Source organism: Diabrotica virgifera, chromosome 5, assembly GCF_917563875.1.
Source record: "Diabrotica virgifera virgifera chromosome 5, PGI_DIABVI_V3a".
Taxonomy (NCBI): domain Eukaryota; kingdom Metazoa; phylum Arthropoda; class Insecta; order Coleoptera; family Chrysomelidae; genus Diabrotica; species Diabrotica virgifera.
This window is the reverse complement of record NC_065447.1, coordinates 241757071-241781603: the sequence shown is the minus strand read 5'-3', so window position 1 is coordinate 241781603 and position 24533 is coordinate 241757071. Positions and strand designations below refer to the sequence as shown.

At 35.1% G+C, this 24533-nt stretch overlaps 1 protein-coding gene across 1 annotated transcript in view; it reads right to left on the bottom strand.

The window, feature by feature from the left end:
• LOC114331959 (ATP-dependent helicase brm) overlaps nucleotides 1–23253 on the bottom strand; it is a 45707-nt gene extending 22454 nt beyond the window's left edge. Inside the window, exons 1-10 of the mRNA XM_028281652.2 lie at nucleotides 23099–23253; nucleotides 19003–19374; nucleotides 17884–18420; nucleotides 17187–17424; nucleotides 16715–16914; nucleotides 15597–16615; nucleotides 15254–15546; nucleotides 14960–15137; nucleotides 14663–14905; nucleotides 1938–2305 (exon numbers count right to left, since the gene is read on the bottom strand). Of these exons, the coding sequence (XP_028137453.1) occupies nucleotides 1938–2305; nucleotides 14663–14905; nucleotides 14960–15137; nucleotides 15254–15546; nucleotides 15597–16615; nucleotides 16715–16914; nucleotides 17187–17424; nucleotides 17884–18420; nucleotides 19003–19336 (3410 nt within the window). The 5' untranslated portion in view covers nucleotides 19337–19374; nucleotides 23099–23253. The remainder of the gene's footprint in view (nucleotides 1–1937; nucleotides 2306–14662; nucleotides 14906–14959; nucleotides 15138–15253; nucleotides 15547–15596; nucleotides 16616–16714; nucleotides 16915–17186; nucleotides 17425–17883; nucleotides 18421–19002; nucleotides 19375–23098) is intronic.
• Nucleotides 23254–24533: the final 1280 nt, after the last annotated feature.

Below are 24533 nucleotides of genomic sequence, written 5' to 3'. Positions count from 1 at the left end.
ATCAGAATTATGGCAAGAATTAATGAAAATCTTCGGTATTAAGAAAACTCGAACTACGCCTCTCCATCCACAATCAGACGGAATGATCGAAAGACATAATAGAACTATTTGTCAATATCTTTCAATGTTTGTTGCTGATAATCAAAAAGATTGGGATACCCTAATTCCTCTGTTCTTGTTAGCCTACAGAAGTTCCGAACATGAAGCAACTGGTTATTCTCCATCGATGATGATCGCCGGAAGAGAAATGAAGCTTCCTCAAGATCTTATTTTCGGAAGATTGCCTCCCTGCGAAGAAGAACCTTCATCCCTGACCTACGTTGAAAACTTAAAAGAAAGATTGGAAAAAGTCTACGAATTTGCTCGTAAAAGTTTGAAGCTCCAAAGTGATAGAGCCAAGTCCAGGCTCGATATGCATGCTACTGGGACAATTTTCGAAAGAGGCGACCCAGTATGGCTATACAATCCCACACGCAAGAAAGGACTTTGTCCGAAACTTCAACGCAACTGGGAAGGCCCGTACACCGTTTTGAAGAAAATAAATGATCTAGTATACCGCATCCAGTTTTCAGCTAGAAGTAAACCCAAGGTAGTTCATATCGAGAGATTAGCCCCATATCATGGAACTGATCCACCCTGTTGGCTTCAACCAGACCCTGATAGAGCAGTTATTCGAGGCGAATAATTATAAAGGAGGGAGCAGTGTTATACAGTTCCGTAGATTGATCCTACATTGAAAAAGTCCCTTGACGTAAAAGAAGAAGTAGTCACGTACGAGAATGTTCTGGATGTCATGGAATAACCCAGAAATGTCTGGTGACGTCCAGAACGTCAGAAATCTATATAAACATACGTGTTTGACATTTTACAGTTCAGTTGTAATTGAGTATTTAAAGTTGATAGTTGTCATTGAGTTTGTATTGTAATTGAAGTTAAATAAAGTAGTTTAAAGAAGTTGTAACAATATTATATCCTACATAAAAGCAAGGTTGCCTTGGAATTAAAACCGTTTAGTTTTAATGCTGCTGTCAATAATGCCACTCGGTTTTAATGTGAATCTAACCTAAAATCGAGGCGTCGTAGGGCTGTGTGTGTTGTATTTTTCCTTTAAAATGACCAGTTCGTTTATATTTTAAGTATCTGCGACTTATTTCTTCTATACTAAATGTACTTCCACTTTTTACAACAGACTGTTTCGCTCTAAAACAAATGACCGACCATTTTGGACATTTTCGAAAGAAGAGGGGATGAGTTTAGTTTTATTGTTTCTAACAAGAAGCATAGTTTAGTCTTGACGATAACCAAATTGATTCAGTTAAGAGCGTTTGGTTTTAATATAGCCTATTAATTGCTTTTAAGAAAGCAACTTTAAAGAAAACTAAAAAATAGTTTTAAGGCATATGTTTTACTGACATATTAGTCTTGGGACCAAGTAGTTTTAATAATAGGTTTTATTAGTCACATTAGGAAAATCTTTAAAACCGCAATAAAACTAAAGGGTAACAAACTAGAATTTAATAAAACCAAACAGTACGGAAGTTCTTCATAAAACTGATTAGTTTTAAAGTGAAATGAGAATAAATCATTTTAAAACTACAATAAGAAAAATTATCTATTAAGGTTAATTAGTCTTATTTGATACTTTAAAACTAGTGACAAATGCTTAATAGTTTTAAAGTTCTGGCAGTATATCTACAAAGTAACTTTAAAACCATTATCATCTTATTTACCACAATAAAACCTTTATAAACCTTAAATAAAACTAAAATGTTTTTATTGTGCTACTTGGGAAGTCACCAAATAGACGAAGAAGTATTGGCAGACCAAGAAAAATATGGTGCGATAATTTAAACAATTTAGAAGGCTAATATTGAGGAAGTAACAGGCTTTAAAGCCTACATACAAGAAGGAAGAAGAAGAATTGTATAAATACTCACCTATAAGTGTCGGGTCCAGAAACCACTCCACCAGCAATACCAACATGATCACAATATTTCTCTTCGATATTTTGGAACATAAACGGATGATTGCACAGTTTCCTCAGCTGCATAATGGTGTTCATCAGTGCCTTAGATCCCCTTCCTTTACTGCCCTTCTCGGAACCATCGGTAAGTAACACACCCTTGCTCTGCATGTGTGCATAGAGAACCTTTTGTAGGCCCGACATGTCACACTTTATGATATATTCCACTTTGTCTGGAAGCTGAGATTCGACTTCTTTCTTGAGACGTCTCAGGAGAAACGGCCTGAGTACTTTGTGAAGACGACGGATGATAAGGATAGTTTCTTCTTCGTTTAACTCAACCTAATAACGAAATATCAAACAATGAATTAAATCTAAACATTACATAATATACAGTCGGAAAAATGAAAGAATACCCATGAACGATCATATCAAGCACGTATTTTGGATTTGCTGCCTTTTTCTATAAATAACAAACGAGAGAGATAGATTATTAAGTGTTGTCTACTAAGCAAAAACGTTATCCAAGACATACGCAGTTACTTATTTATAATTGACAGAGTGAGACGACGATACAATTGTTCAACGTAGTTATATTAATTTAGTAGAAAATTTAAACTACCACTTGACTATTTCTGTACTTCTAATGTCATTCTTAGAAAAACATTCAACATCAGTAGAGATAATGATTGTATAAACTACTATTCGAGTAATCGTGCTGGTCAACTATAATCTGACAGATTAAATTTCTGTCACTTTGACAGTGAAACTGGGTTAGGTTCGGTAGAGTTTATAAATTTTAATAATTAGTCGTATTTACTTGAATAAACTCAGTTCTTTTAAAAGCTATTTTGATATTATATTGTATTTTTGGTTTGGTAAGTATTTATTTAATTAAAATAAGTCAATAAAATTTGTAAGTAATCATCTGTCAATATGGTTAACTTCTGTCTATGAGTTTGCCAAACGTGTACATATTACTGACTTTTCAATCATAGTGTATAAAATTACATATTAGTATATTTTTACAAATGTACATTTATTTGTAGATAATGTCTGGAAAATGATCTGGATACCAAAATGATCTGAATTCATTAAGTTTACTTTCATTTAAGTCACTTAACGCAGCTGACATAAACGACATTTTTTAAATTCCTGTTACTATTTACGTCCGGCAACTTTAACATGTAGTGCAGCAGATTCGTGCAAATATTATAAGAATTGCACATTTAATGATACAAGCAAATAATTTGGTCAACATATACTGCACATATAAAGGTTCAAATTTAGATATGAGGCCATCTCAGATTTTGCCTTTTACAAAAATGGCGGCCATTCAAAATGGGCGACTATACATATGTGACTAATAGCACTATATCTTTTGAATGAAAAGTCCGATTTCAACCAAATTTGGTACGTAGGTTCTTTTTGTGATTTACAAGATCCATGTTGTGAACTGGAAGAATCGGTTTACCAGAAGTTGTATTTTTTCTGGTTTTTTATGTAAAACTATTTTATATTATGTAAATAATTTATTTTCAGATTAAAAAGGGTTCAAGGCAGGTTTTGTTTATATTCGATTCAGAGTTGGACTACCATCTCCATATAGCAACTATTTCAGCATCCTTATGCATCATCAGTGAAGATTATGCAGTCACAACTCTGAAGGGAATATAAACATTCTGCCTCTTTTAAGGCAAAACATCGCGATGCAATGAACCCACCTTTTGAGACGCAAATCAGCGACATCTCTCGTATTACGAGGAAAACAACGAAAAGCCCCAGATACAAAGTTTACTACTTTTTAAACAATTAGAATAATTGAAATAAAAATATAATAAACAATATTTTAAATCTAAGACTTTTCGTTAATAAACTGCTTTCTGACTGCATCCCATATCTCCGGATTTTACAATATATAATCACGTAGAGACGAGGAAAATAGGAGAAAGCAAATAGAGGACACTTAGGCCACGCATTTACCTTCTCTTCGTCTAGGAAAAGGACCGAAAGACAGTTTCTAAATACTCAAAAACTGAGTAAAATGAAAAAGATTAGTGTAGTGGATGGCCAGACTGAGCTGTAAAATATCGCGCAGCAACATAGTAACATAGGATAGGACCGATTTTTCGCGCTTTATTTTACTGCCCTTACAGCGCCGTAAATTGTCGCTTGTGTGGCGACAATTGCAAATACAGCCATCTGCTGCCTTCTGTTCCAATAGTCTGGTAGTCTGTTTTGTGTCCACATTTGTTGTATTAGATGGTTTATTTCTTTATGTAATTGTCTTCCTACATAATTTATTAATTCCACAGCTATTTCATCTTCTCCTGCTGCTTTTCCGTTTCGGAGGTTTTTATTTTCTTTTTGCTCTTCTTCTGTGGGAACTTCTACTTCGTCGTTATCTTGCACTATTGGTCTTACTTCTTCATCGCAGTGTGTTTCCTCCGTACGTTTTTCTTAATATTCTACCCATATGCTGCTGATCTGTTTGTCCTCAAACATAGTTTCTCCTTTTAGGTTTCTTAGTCCACTTGTTTTAATGCTGAGCGTATTTTTTGTTGCTCTGACTTTTTTGTAAAATTGTTTCATTTTATGATTTTTTCAATATCCTCCAGCTTTTCATTTAACCAGTCATTTTTCTTCTTTTTATTTGTTGTATTTGCTTTGTTTCTCGCTATTTTGTATTCTTCCCTATTTTGTTCTGACGGGTTGTTGATCCATGTCATTCTGGCTAAGTTTTTTAGTGTTCTGTCTGTTTCGCAGTCTTGATCGTACCAGCATTTATTTCTTTTTGTTGCACATACAAAACAGCACCAGTTGGAACAAATCAATAAAAAGTAAGAGGGGGAAAACGAAAGAAGAAGTAGCATAAAACTGAAGTATGAAGAGAACATATACAGTATGTAAATCGTTCAGCTGGACATAGGGAACAAACATTGTATATATTTAGATACATAAATATATACCTTGTATTATATTGAGATAATTGTGGCAACTGAGCTCTCTCGATGACAATATGGTTGTGTAAGGGACGAAGCGTTAAATACCGCTATGAATTCCAAGATTTCATTGGTTAGAACTACCCACGTGATATCTGTGTTCGTATTGGTCAAATGATTAAGAATGACAGCGCGGGATATTTAAATACCAATATTGTATGCAAAGTGTCGTTTCAAGAAAACAAGTCAGCTGACTGAGGATGATGGATAAATATTAATTTCTTGTTTACCTTACAATTGACAATTTTTATGATAGAAATAAAAGTGTGGTAGAAAATCAATATGTATTGAAAAACGGTATTGATTAAAAAACACTATTTATTCGTTTCTAATAGTCTTCTTTCTAGACTGTACCTTAGTCTCATAAAATATTTATTTTTATCTCATAAAAAATATAAACAATTATTGTATAGCTATAATATTCTTTTAATTTATTTCAGTTGTTCAATACAAACACGGCAGCACTAGAATAGATCTTATAAATTAAATTATAAATGCATGAAAATTAAAAAGAAATAATATACATAAAAGTTAATATACTGGATATGGGGAAAAGTAATTTAGGGGAAATTATATAATAATTATGATTTTCTTCGGCATTTTGTGAAGTATAGGGCATGTTGTGTCTTGTGTCCTTTTAAAAAGTCTGAAATTTCATTTACATTTGGATTTTTAAACGTATCACTTATTAATATGTTGCTACGATTTTTGTTCCTTTGTGGAGAAAAACCGTTTCTGCGGTTCAATGTTTTTACGGATTGAAACCTTTAAAACACTTCAATTTTTTTATGCAAATTTTTATTAGATTTTTTGTTGCATGTAGGTATATTGGACAAAACAATCTAAACATTGCTGTCACTTAAATTATCTAAATCGGGTGTATGTATTTACAAGCATCGTCAAATCTTCATGATCTTTTTTATTGCAAATTAAATTGATGTTACTTAAATCCTTAAAGTCGTGGTTTCACTATCAAATAATTTGATCAAACAGTTTGAGCAAACTCAGGAAGTGACGTCACAACTGCAGTTTGTTCAAATTATAAAAATCTAGTCGTCACACTATCAGTTTGATCAAAGTTTGTATTGAGAGTTGTGGTAGGAGGTACATATATCAAAACCCACAAGCATTCCAACACTTTAGCGAATAATAAGCCCCAAACTCTCTATTGTAGAAGGGAGTTAGTAACAAACCAAAAAGAAATCAAGTCCTGATTAGGAAAAATCTAGAAAACAAACAAGAGTAACTATTGGCTACAAAAGCTGCTGTACAAAAATCAGTGTGCACGCTGAAGGAAGCAACGGAATGATAACGAAACAATTTTAATGTGTAGCTAGGCCATGACTGATAAACATATACAGGGGCTCACAGCTTAAATGATGCAGTCACTACTCAATAAAGCTAGCTTGTGTCAGTCGCTCAATATTTATTAGAAAAAACTTACATACTGAAAGTAGGTAAGTTAGTATGAGTCTTCTAAAATAGCATAAGCTAAATAAATTTTGGGTTTCAAATATGCAATAATTAACACCCTCAGCGCCAGTGGGACCACTTTTAGATATACACTGTCCTCAACACTGTGTACCGAAAAAGATACACATGGCTCGTTGTGTTCGATCTATTGTGTCACCTAAAAGGACACACTCTCCCAAGTTTTTATATATAGAGAATAATGCTACGGCCTGAGCCAATTTCCTGGTATAACTGGGTTTGGCCTTATGACATAAAAAGATTTATGTAACTAGAAATTCGTATGAAAAATGTTGCCATGTATGGGCCAAAACAACTTGCTCCAACTCATTATGCAGGGAAAGATTCAAGGAAAAAGAAGCATAGGGAGATGCAGAATATCTTGGCTGCGCAACCTGAGAGAATGGTACGGATGAACATCAAACGAACTTTTCAGAGCAGTCGTCTGCAAAGTCCTAATAGCTAAGATGTATTGTCAGAGAAATAGCAAATAATCCCAAAAAAGTGCACCAAAATTGAGAGATGAGGTGGAAACACAGTTTGGAAAAAGATGTAACCCTAAAACAATTAGACGGATATTACAAAAGAATAATCTACATAGCTGAACTGCAAGAAATAAATCTTCTATCAGCCAAAGAAATAAGCAACAAGGAGTTTTGTTTTCTTTATTAACCTTCGGAGTACCGAGATTATTTGACTTACTTAGATTACGAAGATGGGTCAAGCGTGACCCATTCTCATTTTATTTATACGGATGTTTTAAATAGTCAGTATTATTAAACAGTATCTTTAATTCAACAAAAAACAAAAAAAATCCTAAATTATTGTATTCAAATTTTTTAAGATGGTTACTCATGGGCATATTCTAGTTCGCTCCGGCGGCCAGATTTTAATACCTTACAGAAAACGGGCATAGGTAAATTTGCTCCGGCCATATATTTAAATACAGTGGAACCTCGATAAGTCGGATTAATCGAGACTGCGGCCGATCCGAGTTATCGAAAATCCGAGTTAACCGGAGAATATAGTAAAAAATTAATAAAACACGGTATACTTACAGATAAACTCCATTATAATTGCAAAAACATGAAGTACATAAAATATGCACAATATGTACATCTAAATGAAGTACAGTTGTATACAGTATTGTTTATTTCTTCGTAAAAAACTTGGTCAAAGTGAAAAAATGTTTGTTTTGTCTGATGAAAATCGGTTCGGGTTAGCCGGACTTCCGGTTATCGGAGGCCGACTTATCGGGGTTCCACTGTACGTATACCCGTAAACAGAGACGGCTGCGATTTACGTGTACCTACAAACATATTGAAAATATTCTTCGAAATCCGAAGACCGGGTCAGGACTGACCCGGCATCATAGATGTTACGTAGAGGAAAAACTGTAATTTGCATGTTCACGAATTATATACGAAAAAATAGATTGAAACAAATAAGGAGAACTTACGATCAATCGGATTTGTAAAAAAATTATTTCATAAAATATTAAGAAATAACTGAATTTCGGGTCACGCTTGACCCAGTCTTCGTACTCCGAAGGTTAATATTCTCCTTTAAAAGTTTACATCATTTTAGCTGATATCAAAATCGTACACAAAATAATTAAAGAACTATTGTTATTTAAGTATGGTATATTTGAAACCCAAAACATAGCTTATGCTATTTTAGAGGACTTAGTAACTTACTTTCAGTATGTATTTTTTTTTCTAATATTGGGTCACTGACACAAGCTAGTTTTATTCAGTAACGACTGTATCATTTCAGAATTGAGGCTGTGAGTCACTGTAGGCGCAGTACAATAATTTTGCTTATACAAATTATCAGTAATAATATTATTTATTTACATCAAAATAAAAATTCCATCACATAATGATGTCTAACAGCTGATTGTCATTTGTCTTTATTGCTTAATTCTCTGACCAATACGAACACAGATATCACGTGGGTAGTTCTAACCAATAAAATCGTGGAATTCATAGCGGTTATTAACTTCTTCTTCTTCTTCCTTTATTGGGTTATATCCCTCGGGATAATTCGCCCAGCTTACACCAGGGAAATACTCTTGTCTTGATCTGGGCAGTCGAATATTTCCAAATATATATGTTAAAGCCTCAATTTTTTTTTAAATATATATTAGCAGGAACATCTTCGTATAGGGCCAGACAGTCCCTACAGGAAAGGCAATATTATACCATAAGGGTTAAGGCTTTTATCATTTGGAGGTCCAATATCTTTTTATATCTTTATCTTCTTAATTTTTTTAATTCAAATTTGGGAATTGATTAATTTATAAATTAAGTTTGGCTAAGTTAAGGAATTTAAGGATCAGGTTAATCCTACGTGGATTAAGGTTGGACATAAGTAAGCAAATTTCAATGGGAGTAGGGATATTTGTCTTGGCTAATTCTTTATATAGGTCAAAATTGGGTGACATATTTATAGGGCACTCAAAAATCAGATGATTTAAGGACCCAACTCGGCCACAGTCACAATATGGGTCATCTTTTACTCCTATCCTGAATAGGTGAACTGGAGTAGCACAATGACCTGTCCTCATTCTAATAATGGTGGTTATATGTCTTCTGTCTTGGTATGCAAAATTGTGGTACCAGGGGAGTTTATCTATCTGACCTACAATTTTAGAGTAAAATGAATTATTTCGATTTTTCCCCTGCCATTCTTGCTTCCACCGATTCCAGATGGAATGCTTGATGTCTGGTAGAAAGTTGGAATAGTGAAGAGTGATACCAGCAGCTACATTTAAGGTTCTACCTATATTAGCTAGTTTATCAGCCACCATGTTCCCTTTAATATTCGAGTGTCCTGGAATCCATGCCAGACTAATATTAACGTTATTTTCTTTCGCTTCAATGATGCCTCTCTTGGTCATGAACGATGAATGTTCTGTTTCCATAGAATAGGTTGATCTGCCTATTTTCTGTAAGGCACTTTTAGAGTCCGAGCAGATGATTGCTTGTTTAATCCCATTTTTCAAAATAATTTGGAGGGCATGATTAATTGCGACAATCTCAGCCGTACATATTTGGGTATACTTAGGTAGTTTACTGGTATAAGAATAGTTGATCTCTCGGCTAAAGACACCAAAGCCTGCTGATCCTTCATCATCAACCGAGCCGTCCGTAAAGAATTTGGTGTGACTAGGTTTATTTAGAATTATTTTTTGGAGTTGAACTGAGGCAAGTTCATCTGAACGATTAGATTGGATATTTATGATTGGAATTGTTGATAATTGATGGTCTAGTTCAAAGTTATGGCATGGGTATAAGTCACTTAAATATAAGTTGGGATAAGTACTTTTAAATTTGTTTTTTAAAAGCACTAGAAATGGAATACTTCTGTTTTTCCAATGATTTTGGTTCCTTTGAATTGCCAAGTCTAACAGGTCGAGAGCGGAAATAATTGGGTTGCCAATTAACATTAAATTTTTTAATATAAATTTAGAGCTAAGCCATTCCCATCTAGATTTAAGCGAGATCTGACCACTTTCACTTAAGAGAGCATGAATTGGGGTAGATTTCATGCATCCAGTTATAATTCGGATACTTTTGTATTTTAGTTTCTCCAATCTTTTAATTAAGGAAGTTGGACAATCGAAAATTACCTGGCAGCCAAAGTCCAGATGGCTCTGAATCAGACCATTGTGTACAATTTGTAAGGTTTTTGGATCACTTCCCCAATAAGTCCCACAAAGAGCTCTCATCACATTCAGGCCACGATTTACTTTTAGTTCTATTGAGTTTACATATGAATTCCACTTTAAGTTTTTTTGAATATTTACCCCCAGGTATTTGACTGAATCCACCCAACCAATATTCTGGTTACAAAATATTACGTTAGGGGGAGAGATTTTCGTGTTTCCTTTTGTAAATAATATTGCAGAAGATTTGTTCTTAGACAGATTTAAATTGTGGTCTAGCAACCATGATTCCATCTGAATCAATAATTTATTTACATTAATTACCAATTCATTAATATCACTCCCTCTAATCAGAAGAACCAAATCGTCTGCATACTGAATTAGTTGGCATGAAGAGGGGATTAAATTATACAGGGAAAGACAATATAGGTTGAAGAGGATAGGGCTTAATGGGGAACCTTGGGGTAGTCCCAGACTTGATTTTCTTGGGCCATGGGTTTGTCCCAGTTTGTCTTTGACAAATAGCTCTCTATCATTTAGAAGGCAGAAAATCAAATTAGCCAGTTGGGTTGGAATGTTATACTTTAATAATTTGGAATACAAGAGTGATATATTGACATTATCATAAGCAGAAGAGATATCTAGAAATATGCCAACAGTGTATTGATTTTGAGCGAAGCCTATTTGAATTGTTGAGGTGAGGTATGTAAGGCATTCCGTACAACCTCTACCCCTTCTAAATCCTAGTTGTAGTGGATTAAAAATCTTATTATGTTCCACAATCCACTCTATTCTATTCTTTATAAGAGTTTCGAGCATTTTGCCTACACATGAAGAAAGAGCTATTGGTCTAAAGTTTAACGGATTATTACAATCTTTATCTTTTTTGATTATAGGTAAAATTACTGATTGTTTCCACTGAACAGGAACTATACCCGTTCTAAGACTTTCATTGAAAAGTTGAATTAATAACAAAGATCCAACAACGGGAAGATTTTTTAACATTGAGTAGGAAATCTGATCCAAACCAGGAGCCGAGTCAGATTTAATTGAGAGGGAGTTCTGATACTCGTCGAGAGCAAATGGCGGTTCTAGGGCTTGAGGAGATCTAACCAATACTTTATTGACAGCGGAAAGGGGGGTTAAGCAACATAGAATTTCGTGGGATATAGGAGTAGAGGGCAATTGTGTATATATTGAAGGTTTCGAAGCCGATACCTTATTAATTTTCTCCCACACAACTTTTAGAGGAGTGTTTCTATTTAATTTACTGCAAAATAGTCTGAAACTATTTTTACGTTTTGATTTTAGGAATTTTCTTGATTTGGCTATATTCTTTTTAGCCTCGATATAGTTTTCCATTGAGGGGATATTTTTAAATTTTTTTAAGGCAGACACTCTCGCAGAGACGACTTCAGAACATGAGTCATCCCACCATGGAATGTGGTATTTGGAATTATTAGGAGGGTGAAGCCAAGGTATTGTTTCATCAGCTACCGATGATATGGAGTTAGTAAAAAATTCGTAATCTTCCCTGGGAGAAGCTAAGAAAATGCTGTTTAAATTGTTATGATAAGTAGACCAATCAGCTTTCTTTAGATTTCTTCTTTTACATGAATGCGGGGGAGATTGAGGACATACACCTATCTGACATATTATGGGGAAGTGGTCACTAGTTCCAGTATCTGAAATAGTGGACCACTTGCCCACACTGGCTGCCACATCGACTGATGCCATTGTTAGATCTACTACCGACTTACTGCCTCCTGGGGCCACCAGTCTAGTTGGGGACCCATCATTGAGAAATACTAGCTCAAGTTCCTCCAAAGAATCAAAAATAATCCTACCATTGTGACTGTCTCTAGAACTACCCCATGCCTTATGATTACAATTTAGATCACCCATGATTAAAAATGGCTTATTAAGTAATTTAACAAGGGAAAACCAGTTGGATTTGGAGATAGAGTTGTCTTGTGGACAGTATATATTAAAAATATTCAAATTAAAGTTAGGGAGAAATGTGAGTTGGAATTGGACATCATGATTGAAGCCTGGATTGGCAATTTGAATTTCCCTATAATCAATATTATTTTTGATAAGAGTAATTAATCCGCCATAGCCATCCTCTCGATCTTTTCTGATTATTTGATACCCTCTACATCTTATAACATGTTGGTTTGACAGCCAAGATTCGCTAATAAGGATTATATCTGGGTTAAGGTTTTTTATAAGGATTTTTAGATTGTCAGAATTAGTGTTATACGAACGTATATTCCACTGAATAATAGTTATCGGAGTGTTAGGATTCATTATAAAGAGTATGTTTCCTAGACCAAGGAGTCAAAAGATCTCGAATCCTCAGGCTCGAGATCCTCTATTCCCCTCCGACCCTGGTTTACATTTGTATTGAAAGGTGATACACTTTTGTTTATGCTAGTCTTTAGATCTGCCATATTGTAAGGAATGGAGTATGATTTTGAGTTTATTAAGTCCCCAATGAAGGTCATGACGAGCTCCCTGTGAGATTGGTTCAGCATAGACATGGCCTGATTAAAATCCAAATGAAGTTGGGATAAAGATTGTGAGTTAGTGATTTGAGAATCAGAGTGAGCAGGATTGAATTTTGAAGTCGAAGGCTCATTTATTCTTCTACCTGATGGATTAATAAGTAGTCTTTGGTGGGAGATTTTATCATAACCTGTATTTTCTTGTATTGAAGGTCTTCTTCTTTTTGGTGGAGATTGAGTGACTTGACTAAAAGGTTTTGAATATTGAGCTGAGGCTGCAGACCTCCTCTCCTGTGGTAAGATGCCATTAGAATTATTCTGATCGCTATGTAAGGGGGGAAAATCGTTTATGTTTAAAGATGAAATATTATGGATCCTAGGAACCTGCTGACTTGCCTCATAGAAAGATAGATTAGAAAAGGACATTAGATCCTTAATATCTTTTTGTCTGACTCTCTCTCTACAATTACGACTATTTGATTCATGGTCAGAAGATTTGCAGAAAATGCAATATTTTGTACACGTATTAGATGAAGAATCCTCATGAGAAGTTCCGCATCTAGCACATTTCTTTTTTCCTCTACATTGGTTCGTAGAATGGCCATAAAGTAAGCAATTTCCACATTGAAGAACAGGGCTGATGAATGGTGTGACCCTCATTGGTAGTTGATATATGGAAATTTCTTTAGGAATAGTTTTTCCTGAAAAAGTTATGCTAATAGTTCCCGTGGAGACAAATTCAACCTTTGAATCCACTTGTACTCTCCGGTTCATTCGCTTTACACTTAATATCTTACATAAAGCCAAGTTGGTTTCTGATGCCTCCTTTATTTCTTCCTCTGTGAATCTTTTATTAACTCCCCTTACTATACCCCTACAAGAAATCTGATGAAATGGAATGAACACGTCATACTCTAGGGCTTCCCAATCTTTCCTCACAACAAAATCGTTGGCTGCTTTTCTAGTGGCAAATAATACCCCTATCCTGTTTTTACCTTTTCTACTGATTTTCGTGATGTCTTTAATTTTTAAAACAGAAATAGATTTAGCTATACTTAACACGTGGTAATCTCCAATATTTTTATCCTGACCCTGGACAAATACTTCATAAGGACCTATGTCGGTCTCCGAAAATAGTATTTGTTTTTTTCCTTTAAGACTTTTCTGAATAATTGGAGGTTGAGATTGACATTCATGTTGGTTGATTTTATTAGGAGGGTCAGGTGGTGGAGGAGGATCGGGAGGAACTTCTTCCTCCATCTTATGCGGCAGATTGACGAATTTAAAATCTATGCCAGTCGATGCAAATTAGAAATTAACAGGGAAATATAGATAGTTTTGGCCCTTACCCTTTGGATGAGTCGTCCGTTCACCTCGAACGATAATCACAGATTTGTCTATTTTAAGTTTTCTTCCAAAAAACCAAATGTCAAACACAACAAAATTCACAACAGATATTCACTGCGAAAAGAAGCCGAGGCTGTTCATCCCAGCGGACCTCGACTTCTTATCAACGATAAATAAAAAATTAACAAGAATTAACAACTGTTTTCACACTAAATTAGGTTTGATGAGGTTTTTTTAGCAAAAATTAAAAACTGTCAACTGTGACGTTTTCAACCAACTCAAAAACCACCAGCGGTTATTAACGGCTCGTGTGTAAAGGGGCATTAACCTCAAAATTGACAACTTATTTCGACTGCCACAAATAAACGTCAAGATATGACAGTGTAGTAGCTAAATATTTTTGGCCTAAGGGAATAGGAAAACTGTTTAGTTTTGAAATTAGTTTTTAAATAAAAAATATTTTAAAAATTAAAGTAAAATTATTCACTCGTTAATCATAAACTTTGTTTTTGATTTATTTATGGACAGCCTTGTTTCAAAACTCACTCATTCTATTCGTTGTAACAGCTCTATTGCACCCAATACTCGTACTCGAACAGAAGCTTCAACTAACACTGGTTAACGCAGTTGCCACAATTCTCGCAATGTATATTCCCTATGTCCAGCTGAACGATTTACGTACTGTATAGAAAAAATGGGTTACCTTTTCTCCTGTTGTTGCGAATGGCGCATTGAACCATTGTTCAAAAGTGGAGCAACTCTTGAAAATCGAAGGCAACAAGAAATTCAACAAGGCCCATAATTCTGGTAATTTATTTTGTAGGGGAGTACCAGTAAGCAGGAGTCTGTAGGGCGCCAAATAGTGCGTATTCAGGACTTGAGTCAATTTGCAGTGGTGGTTTTTCATACGATGACCCTCATCTATGATCATATATTTAAATGGGATCTAAAATGTTATAGTTAAAAAAATGATGAATGTTTTACGATATTTTCTACTTACTTTTGCTAATACACCCTTGTCCTTAATAATGTACTCGTAGGTAGTGAGAAGCACATTGAATTTAGCAGCTTTTAACTGGCTCTGGATCACTTTTCTAACCACAGGAGAGCCTTTGTATGAAATGACAACTACAGTAGGGGCCCACTTTTGAAATTCCAACATCCAATTAGAAATGGTTCTAAAACGATTACATGTAACATTAAGTACATTTATTAAATAAGAACTATGCCACCATGCCTTGAAAATAAATCTGTAAGAGAAGAAAAGGATGGCCTTGTGGTATAAGATACTTACGAAAGTGGCACTATGATCAAAAACGGTCCATTTATCTTCTTTTTTTCCATCAAATAGGTCAACAAGCCAATCGTTTGAATGGTTTTACCTAGACCCATCTCATCTGCTAGAATACCATTCAGATTGTTATTGTACAAAGACACCATCCATTCTAACCCTCTAATTTGATATTCCTTAAGCTTTCCATTAACCAGAATGGATGCTTGTTCTGTTACCACTTCATGAACAGTGTGAGCAATACTGTAGTAAGTCTGTTCTTCTTTTGTGTTTTTGTGATATTCGTCATCTTCAACCTAAAACATACTAATTAGACTATATCTATTGCATCATTGAAAATACTTACTTTAGCTTTTTTAATAACTTCTTTTGCATCATCCACTTCTTGATTTTCATCATAGTCATCATCCCTCTTCTCCCCGTTTTCATCATCCTCATCATCTGTATCGACCATCTCCCATCCAGGATGTTGGATTAACCATTCCTGAACTTGTCGCAGTGTAGGAGCAGCCTCTCCTGTTACTTTTTTACCTGTTGCAGTTTCCAGAACTGTAACTTTCCTATCTGGTTGTTGCATTTTCTGCTGCTTCTTCTTGCGTTTTTCCTCCTCTTTCTTTTTATTGGTTTGTTCCAACTTGTGTTGCTTTACCATCTCCGTGAGGTTAGTTATATACTCATCTGTTTGCGAAAGCAAGAATGCTAGACGTTTGTCTTTCTTTTGATCAATGAGCTTTCTATAACCTTCTTCATCTTCTGCCATCAATCTGATCATACGTTCCTTCTCTCTCCTTTCTGCTTCTTTCTTTTGCTCTCTTTCAGCATTAGCGTGATAATTAATAACAGCTTTATTAATCTTAGCTAATTTCGCTTGATTCTGCTTGTGGAATTCCTTGAATTCTTTTCCATTGTTCAATACAGCATTCAAAAATTCTTGGTTCTTCTGTCTTCTCTTTCTTTCTGCTTCTAACTTCTGTTGTTTTTCTAACTTCTCTGTAGCTCTCGATTCTTTTAGACCCTGTCGCTTCGTTCTTTTATATGCTTTAAAATTTACAGCAGATTCAAGCGTTATATCTCTCCTAATACAGTTCAAAATTTCGCTTCTTAGTTGCCTTTGGAAATTAAGGCACCGCAAAGCTCTCAATTCTATCTGTGCTTGCATGCGGACTTTGTCTGAAAGATTGGTAGGTAAGTTACTACATTGTTCTATTCTAGCAGCGATTCTAGCTGCCACCCTAGTTTCCCTCTCTTGAAGAAGAACTAGTGGATCTAGTCCAGATGGTTTGGGCATGGTAGTGAAACGAGTTTGCTTATTGGGGACTAACTGGCTAGTTTGAGCTCTCTGTTGGTTAGGAGGTCCTTGTGCACCTAATTAAAACATTTATGTGTTAGACCGTGACGTAAGACTCTTTAGATTATTGATTTTTTAGATCAATAGTATATTTCGATAAATACAAAACCATTTACCTTGCGGTCCTACTGGTGCTGCTGGCTCTGCTACGTTTTCTGCATTAGCTGGTGGTTGTTCCGGACCAGGGGGTGCACCAGGTCCTTGTGGTTGAAACGGACTTGACGGAGGTGTAGGAAACTGTGGTGAACCGTCAGGCCTCTTTCCTTGCAGCCCCAACATTATTGAAGGAGGAATTGGTTGGCTCCTCGCTAGGCACCTAAACGGAATGACAAATGAGTTATTAAGAACACTTTTAAGAAATAGTTTAACTGAATACAGTTGTAAGACAGAAATAATGGAAATGAACATGTCTATAGTAAATGTCAGAAAAATTAAAAATCTGAAGACAAAAATAGTGAATACAAATAATGTAATAACATATAAAAACAGGCTCTAAAAGAATTTTCACAGCTATTCATCTAGCCACTGCAAAATAATTGGATTGTATTATTCTATTAATAATATTGGCATATTGCGTTTATAACTTACCTGTATGCCATAATTTGATTTCTAAGTTGATTCATTTGCAGCGGTGTAAGAACTCCGTTAGATGGTTGACCACTGGATCTAGCACGTAACGCCAGTAACTGTGAATACCTCTGATCTTCTTGCATACCTTTTTCTTCCATTGTATCTATTGCTTTTTGTAAGGCATGTAAATTATCAGCAGTTCGGCCTTGGTGTTGCTGACCTGGTTGTCCAGGGGGACCCTGTGGCATGCCATGGCCTGAAATGTAGAATAGTTTTAGTACAATTGTACCTTTTTCTTATATTTATTCAGTTATTAGATATTTTTACGTTGTTAATTGAAATGACATCAACAATTGAATGGGTCCATCAAATATCGTAAATCCACATTATTTGTTTTAAAGAATCAGATAAAAAGTGTTAAAACTATAATAATGTTAAATTTATACATTTTAAGGGTTAGTAAAACAATGTGTAACTAACTGTACTATGTACTGTAACTACTTTTAACTTTTAAGATGTATAAATTTACCAATATTATAATTTTAACACTTTGATCGATTTCTTAAAAACGAATAATGTGGCACTTACAACGTTATTCAGTGGACCCATTCAATTTGTTTCAGGAGAAACTAAGTGTGGGTTATTTTATTTGGAGTTATATGAGTATTGCATGCCTGTTAAAATTAAACAAAAGATATTAAATACAAAACCTTACCACTTGGATAATGCCCTGGGTGCATTGCTCCACCAGGTGGTATATGTCCAGGTCCAGGATGCCCTGGTGTTTGTGGATGCCCTTGAGGATGACTCTGATGACCAGGAGGAACGCCAGGATGCCCCTGTGGTGGTGCATGTCCTTGTGGGGGTGCATGCCCTTGAGGAGGTATATGTCCTTGTGGTGGAACATGCCCCTGAGGAGGTATGTGGCCCTGCGTTGGACCATGACCCTGTGGTGGAATATGGCCCTGTGGAGGAAGATGTCCCTGTGGAGGAACATGGCCTTGTGGAGGCACGTGACCCTGTGGAGGAACATGGCCTTGTGGAGGAACATGACCTTGTGGAGGAACATGACCTTGTGGAGGTACATGACCTTGTGGAGGCACATGGCCTTGTGGAGGTACATGGCCTTGTGGAGGTACATGGCCTTGTGGAGGTATATGGCCTTGTGGTGGAACATGTCCTTGAGGTGGTATATGTCCCTGTGGGGGAACATGCCCTTGTGTAGGTGCATGTCCCTGAGGTGGTCCATGACCTAGACAGAAATCAAAGGTAAACATGCAATAACAAACAAAAGAGAATGTGGCGAAGTGAATACAGTAGAACCCCAATTCTCCATGCTCCTCAGGACGGATGTGGCACAGATAATTGACATGCACAGAAAATCCGTACATTTATTACTCACATATTCTACATGTGTACGTATATACACATATATGCACTTACCATAAAAAGGGAACAGAATAATAGTTAAATCTTTCATTATGAGTCTCCCTTTCAGGGTATAGAGTTTCCGTCAAGTGATTTACGGTAACACTATTTTGATAAAACCTCAAAAATATTATTTGAGTAAAGCACAGATAATCCGCAGCCCACACGGATAATCGGGGTTCTACTGTACTTATAGACTACATTATATTTGACTTTGCCCGATTCAATTTATTTAATTTTGTTAAATTTTATTTAATTTCTTTTAATTTTAATTCATATAATTTTTAACCATAGTCCTAAAAGTTATAGCGGCACAATTTTTGAATGACGTCAAATACAATTTTAGTCCCATCAAAATTCCATATATAGCAATAAGTATTCACTTAAAAATCTAAATATTACTTACCTTGCGGAGGCGTATGACTTTGGCTCCCTGGGTGTCCCTGAGGAGAAGGATGCCCAGGATGGCTTTGAGATTGTGGAGGCCCCTGTTGTGGATAACCTTGTGGATACTGATGATGTGGTGGACCATGCATGGGTGGGTGCTGCTCTGAACTTGGTGGCATTTGAGGATGTCCAGGATATTGACTGGGATATGAAGAAGGTGGAGGAGGACCACCTTGGTACTGAGGTTGGGATACTGGAGAAGGAGGTGCTGGACTCTGTGAAGGAGGCGGTCCCATTGGACTGGGTGCTTGTGGTGGAGGCATTGGACTGTTTTGAGGTGACGGGCTTGCCATGTTTTTGCTTTTACAAAAACAGTCTTGACTAATGTATTCTGTAAATAAAAGTTTGCATGAAATATTATAAAAGCATGGGATTTTTGAAAGCAACATTTATATGAATAGATATACATTAAATATATTTACAATTGTATATATCACATAAATTGAATTCATTCTTTATGTACATCTTCTTCAAAAAGCTTACAGTACATTAGAGTCCTGCTACTCCGAACTTCGGTAATCCGAAATTCTGCTTATAGGTTTGGATCCCGTGTACCAAAAAAAAGTTGATTAATAGCAAGCTGAAAATTTGTTAATAGCTTAACGGTGTCTAGTCGGACAAACTTTGATGTACAGGAACACTGGATCAGGGAATGTTTTTATTGTGGAACAGTTTAAAAATTTGGAACGTCAGATTACGAAACGTCCCATGTATTTTGTCGGACAGAACATCCAATTGATTTGTTACCCTTTCATTAAACTCTCATGCAAAAATCAGACTGCTATTACTAACCAACATGATTCTTGTCATTTGACATGTTTTATTTATTTTTATTTATTTGCAATATTCACAGTGTGCCCAAATACCTCATAATAAACAAAGAAAAAAGATAAGAAATTAAACTCAATACTTATTACAAACACACATCTTATGACATACATAATTTCAAATGGAGATTGAACTCAACCTTGCACTGCTCATAACTGACTACACAATCCAAAAATCAAACAAGTATGATCTCTCACGATCGTAATTATTTCGATTCATGAAAGTAATAGTTTACGTAGAGCGTAGCTTATGAAAGTGTGGCTCATGCTTGTGATTCACTAGACTCATGTCAACACTGCCTTATACATTCAGGCAAACAATGAAGACTACATGAAAACATCAACATTTTCAAAATCAGAGGGCACAAGATGTTGAGAATCCAGCTTCTGTCCTATAACTCCGGAGTTCCGCAAGGTAGTGTTCTCGGGCCTCTGCTGTTCTCACTCTACACAGCCGATATACCAGAGTCTCATAATACTATGATCGCTTCCTTTGCTGATGATGTAGCAATACTAGCTGTAAATGAAAATCACATATAAGCCTCACAAGACCTGCAATACCATCTGGACATACTCAGTGAATGGTACACAAAATGGCGAACAAAAGTAAATAAAACAAAATCATCTCAAATAACGTTTACCAACCGCCACAACACATGCCCACCTGTAAGAATGGAAAATGTACGAATACCAACAGTAACAGACGCTAAATACCTTGGCCTCTATCTTGACCAACGTCTTACATGGAAAAAACATATCCAGACCAAAAGAAGACAACTAGACTTGAAATTTCGGCAAATGTATTGGCTCCTTAGACGCAAATCAAAACTCAACATCCAAAACAAAATTCTTCTGTACAAAGCAATACTCAAACCTATTTGGTACTACGGACTACACCTCTGGGGCTGTGCAAAATCAACATCGCTGAATATCATCCAACGATTTCAGTCTAAAGTTCTAAGATCAATAGTGGATGCACCATGGTACATAACTAATCAAACACTTCACGAAGACTTAAATATACCTTTCATCAGAGAAGAAATCCATCGAGCCATGGAGTCACAAAATCAGCGTACCATTCACCATGACAATGAGTTAGTAAGGGAATTATTCCATAATGGCCCTGCCACAAGGAGACTAGATAGAACCTGGCCTCAGGACCTATTTTAAAACTTACAACATAAATAGAATAAGATATTGGAATATATATTATATAAAAATATGACATCATTGGAAGTCTCTTCTTCATGCCCAAAAACATGGAACAAATTTACTTAATTCTCTTTTAATGATGTAGATTGTACACTTTGCGTCAAAAAAGCTGGTACACTTTTTTTTCCCAATGTAAACCTGTGTTTAGACTGAACACAATGGCTCGTGAATCACTGCGTTGTTGCCAGCACAGATAATGGAATTGCACTAAATCTAAATACAAAAAATAACATTCAAAAATCATGGTGGTGAATCGTAAAACGGGCCATAGGTAACTTAATGTAAAATTCTAAACTGTTAAATTCCTGCTTCCCTAATCATTTTACAACAAAAATCATGAGAAGCTATTTGTATGGGATTAAAATCTGTATTAAAAACAAAAGCTAAAATTGTTCTAGGATTTAAACACATTCCAACATTTTGAAAAATACCTATATTTGCCACAGTAGGCATGTGTGTAAAAGTTAGGCCCACGTTATTATTTACCTTATTGTTCGCACACTATTGACTGAATAAAACATCTTTATTATTATTACTTTCTCCTCAACTGAGGCTATCTTATCAATTTTATTATTTTTTTAAACAAGAAATGATAAAATAAAAATTTTGACAGTTCAAATTGTCAATATTTATAATAACTTCACTGTGATGGAACGCAACCGATACACATTATGGTAATGTGTGTGGCCTTACTTTGGCGTATTTCTGTGAAAAATTCTTATTATATTTCTCATGATTCGAAAAAAAAATTAATACATTTAATAAAACACATTGAACATTTTGACAGGCGACAGTTTCCACCTATGTGCTTAATATTTCAGCAGTTTCGAATTTTATCGTAATACATAATATTTAAGTTTCACAATTGTTCACTGTAAAAGTTATTCATTTTGTATTAATTTCAAATTTTAATTTTTCCAGTGTGTTTTATTTATTAGTATCCCACAACTTTACGAGAAACCCTTCACATTTCTCGATTTTAAATTAAACATAATAATTTAATGTCATGTCTAGAGTTATTATCTGTCATTCATATCATATATGTCATAAATTATAATAGATCACGAATTAATTTATGGGTACTTAATTGAGATGATGGAACATTACAAAATTAATAAGAGAATTTTTTACGATGCATGTTTAAATAAATGTGACTGACTAATCGAGAATGCTCGATGTTGTTTTAATTTTTAGTAAACCTACTAAAAACTTGCGGTCTGGCAATATTTTAGTTGAACTGGCAACATTGCCTAGAAATAAGAATGACATATGTGAAAAGACCAATTTACACAACTAGAAAAACACGATTTTCGGTTATAAGACTTGTACCAGTTTTTTTTGACGCGAAGTGTACATAAACATAATTCCATAAAAAGTAACAAGATGTTGAGGGTGACCACGAAGAAGATGGATTGATGATGTTGAAGAAGACCTAAAAATTCTGGGGGTCAGAGATGGAGGGAAGTGCGAGCAGGCCAAGATCCACAACATATTGTTGAGCCACTTATGATGAAACAGTGAGGATTACATACCTAACAAATATTTATTTTAAATCTTGATCACAAAGGATATAAAAAAACTCTTGTAAGGATTAATATTGGTGTAAAATAGTTAGGTATCCTCTAATTCACCTGTCTTGTGAGCTTTAGCAATTACTCTTTAGTAGCAACAACATTACCAAAAGATAATTACTATTGCACATTCACTAGCTTTTTATGACACCACATATTTTATTACCGATAATTTACATCCAAAAACTTATTGAAAGCTTCCCAGTGAAACATACCTACCTACATATTTGCAGTGAGTAAAACACAGCCAATCTAAAATATTACTTTTCTACTTGTGGTTTTGCCTTTTGAAGTTGCTCTATGTTTTAATTAGCCTATTTCTAATATGTCAGTGAAAAACATAGCGAAATATCCAGGTAGGGCTCAAAATAGAAGCAATAGAAGCTTGATTATAAAAAAAATGTCTAGGTTGGTATGTAAATAAATGCTTGAATTCTTTATTTACCTCACCTCCAATCAAACAAAAAGTGGAGCCACTGGTACAAGGTAGTTTATCACATTATGGAATTTGATATTTTTCTAAATTATTTATATTTTCTTAAAAATTAATTAAAAGCTTCGAAATTTTTCGATAACCTTTTGCTGTCAGCACAATTTATAGTGTCAACTGTCAACTTGTCAGTTGTCAACTCAACTAGTGATGTGGATCGAATAGTTGACGAACTATTCGATCAATTCGATAACTTAAAAATCAACAAAATTTTAATATCCTATTTAATGCGTAATTTTATATAAATATTGTTAAAATGTATAAACAATGATGGAATTTGCGTTGAAAAATAATGAATAAGTGGAAGTAGTACTTTGCTTTGTTTGGTACTTTGCTGAATAATCATTCGATCATTTAAATCATTCGATAGTTCTTACTCTTCGAATCGACATCGGTACCGCTATTTGAATGACTGAGCTACTACCATGAAGTTACACGCAAATGATATAAGAGCCAATCATAGGCGCACGAAAGATATCAAATAATGGTAGGGGAGCAAAGTATGCTAAATATGCAGTCACGCGAGCGTTATGGGGACCTATTGGGTTGTGAAGAGTAGGTCCTTAAACCAAAAAAAGTTAAGTAAAGTTTTTTATTTTAGTGGGCGCTTGCCATTTTTTAATTTAGTTTTCCATTTCCAACAATCGTTTTTTCCCATTATAACGCCATCTATCCATAATTAGAAAAAATGTTTCGAATAAAAGTTACTTATTTTTACGTACGAAATCCAAATCTGCAATAAAAAATGGGGGCTCCTATTTATGACTTTAAAGTAACTCCCCACCACACCTAAGTGGGGGATCGTGTTTGGTGCCATTCGATAGATTTTTGAAAAATATTGAATAAGTGTATTATACAGTTTTTCGATCTGATGTTTACTTCGCGAAATATCGCGGGATTCGTATTTAAAATAATTAATTTACCCCCCACCCCTCTCCATGTGAAGTCGTGTTTGATATCGTTCGATAGATTTTAAAAAAATATTGAGCACGTATTTTTTAGTTTTTCGATCTGACGTTCATTTCGCGAAATATTCGCTTTTTTCTTGTGAAACTTTGGAACTCACCCATTTTACACTCTTTTGCATGTACGTAACTTACCTTATCTTAATCTGACAATTTCGAGTATTTTAAGAGCCAATATATGGTAGAGGTACATCTGCAGGGTACCAGGTTTCTCCCCATATGATAAACTGACGCGCTCGAGTAACTGCAAAAATCCACGCTTGGGCTCCCCTACCATAAGGAAGAGAAATAAATAAATAATATTATTTTAACACGTTCACTGCCGACGTAAAATTTAAATACAATCTCTGATACCGCACTAAAAAACATCGTTGTCCACAAACGTGTACACCAAGCCACTCTGGCGTGGTCAGCACAGGACATGC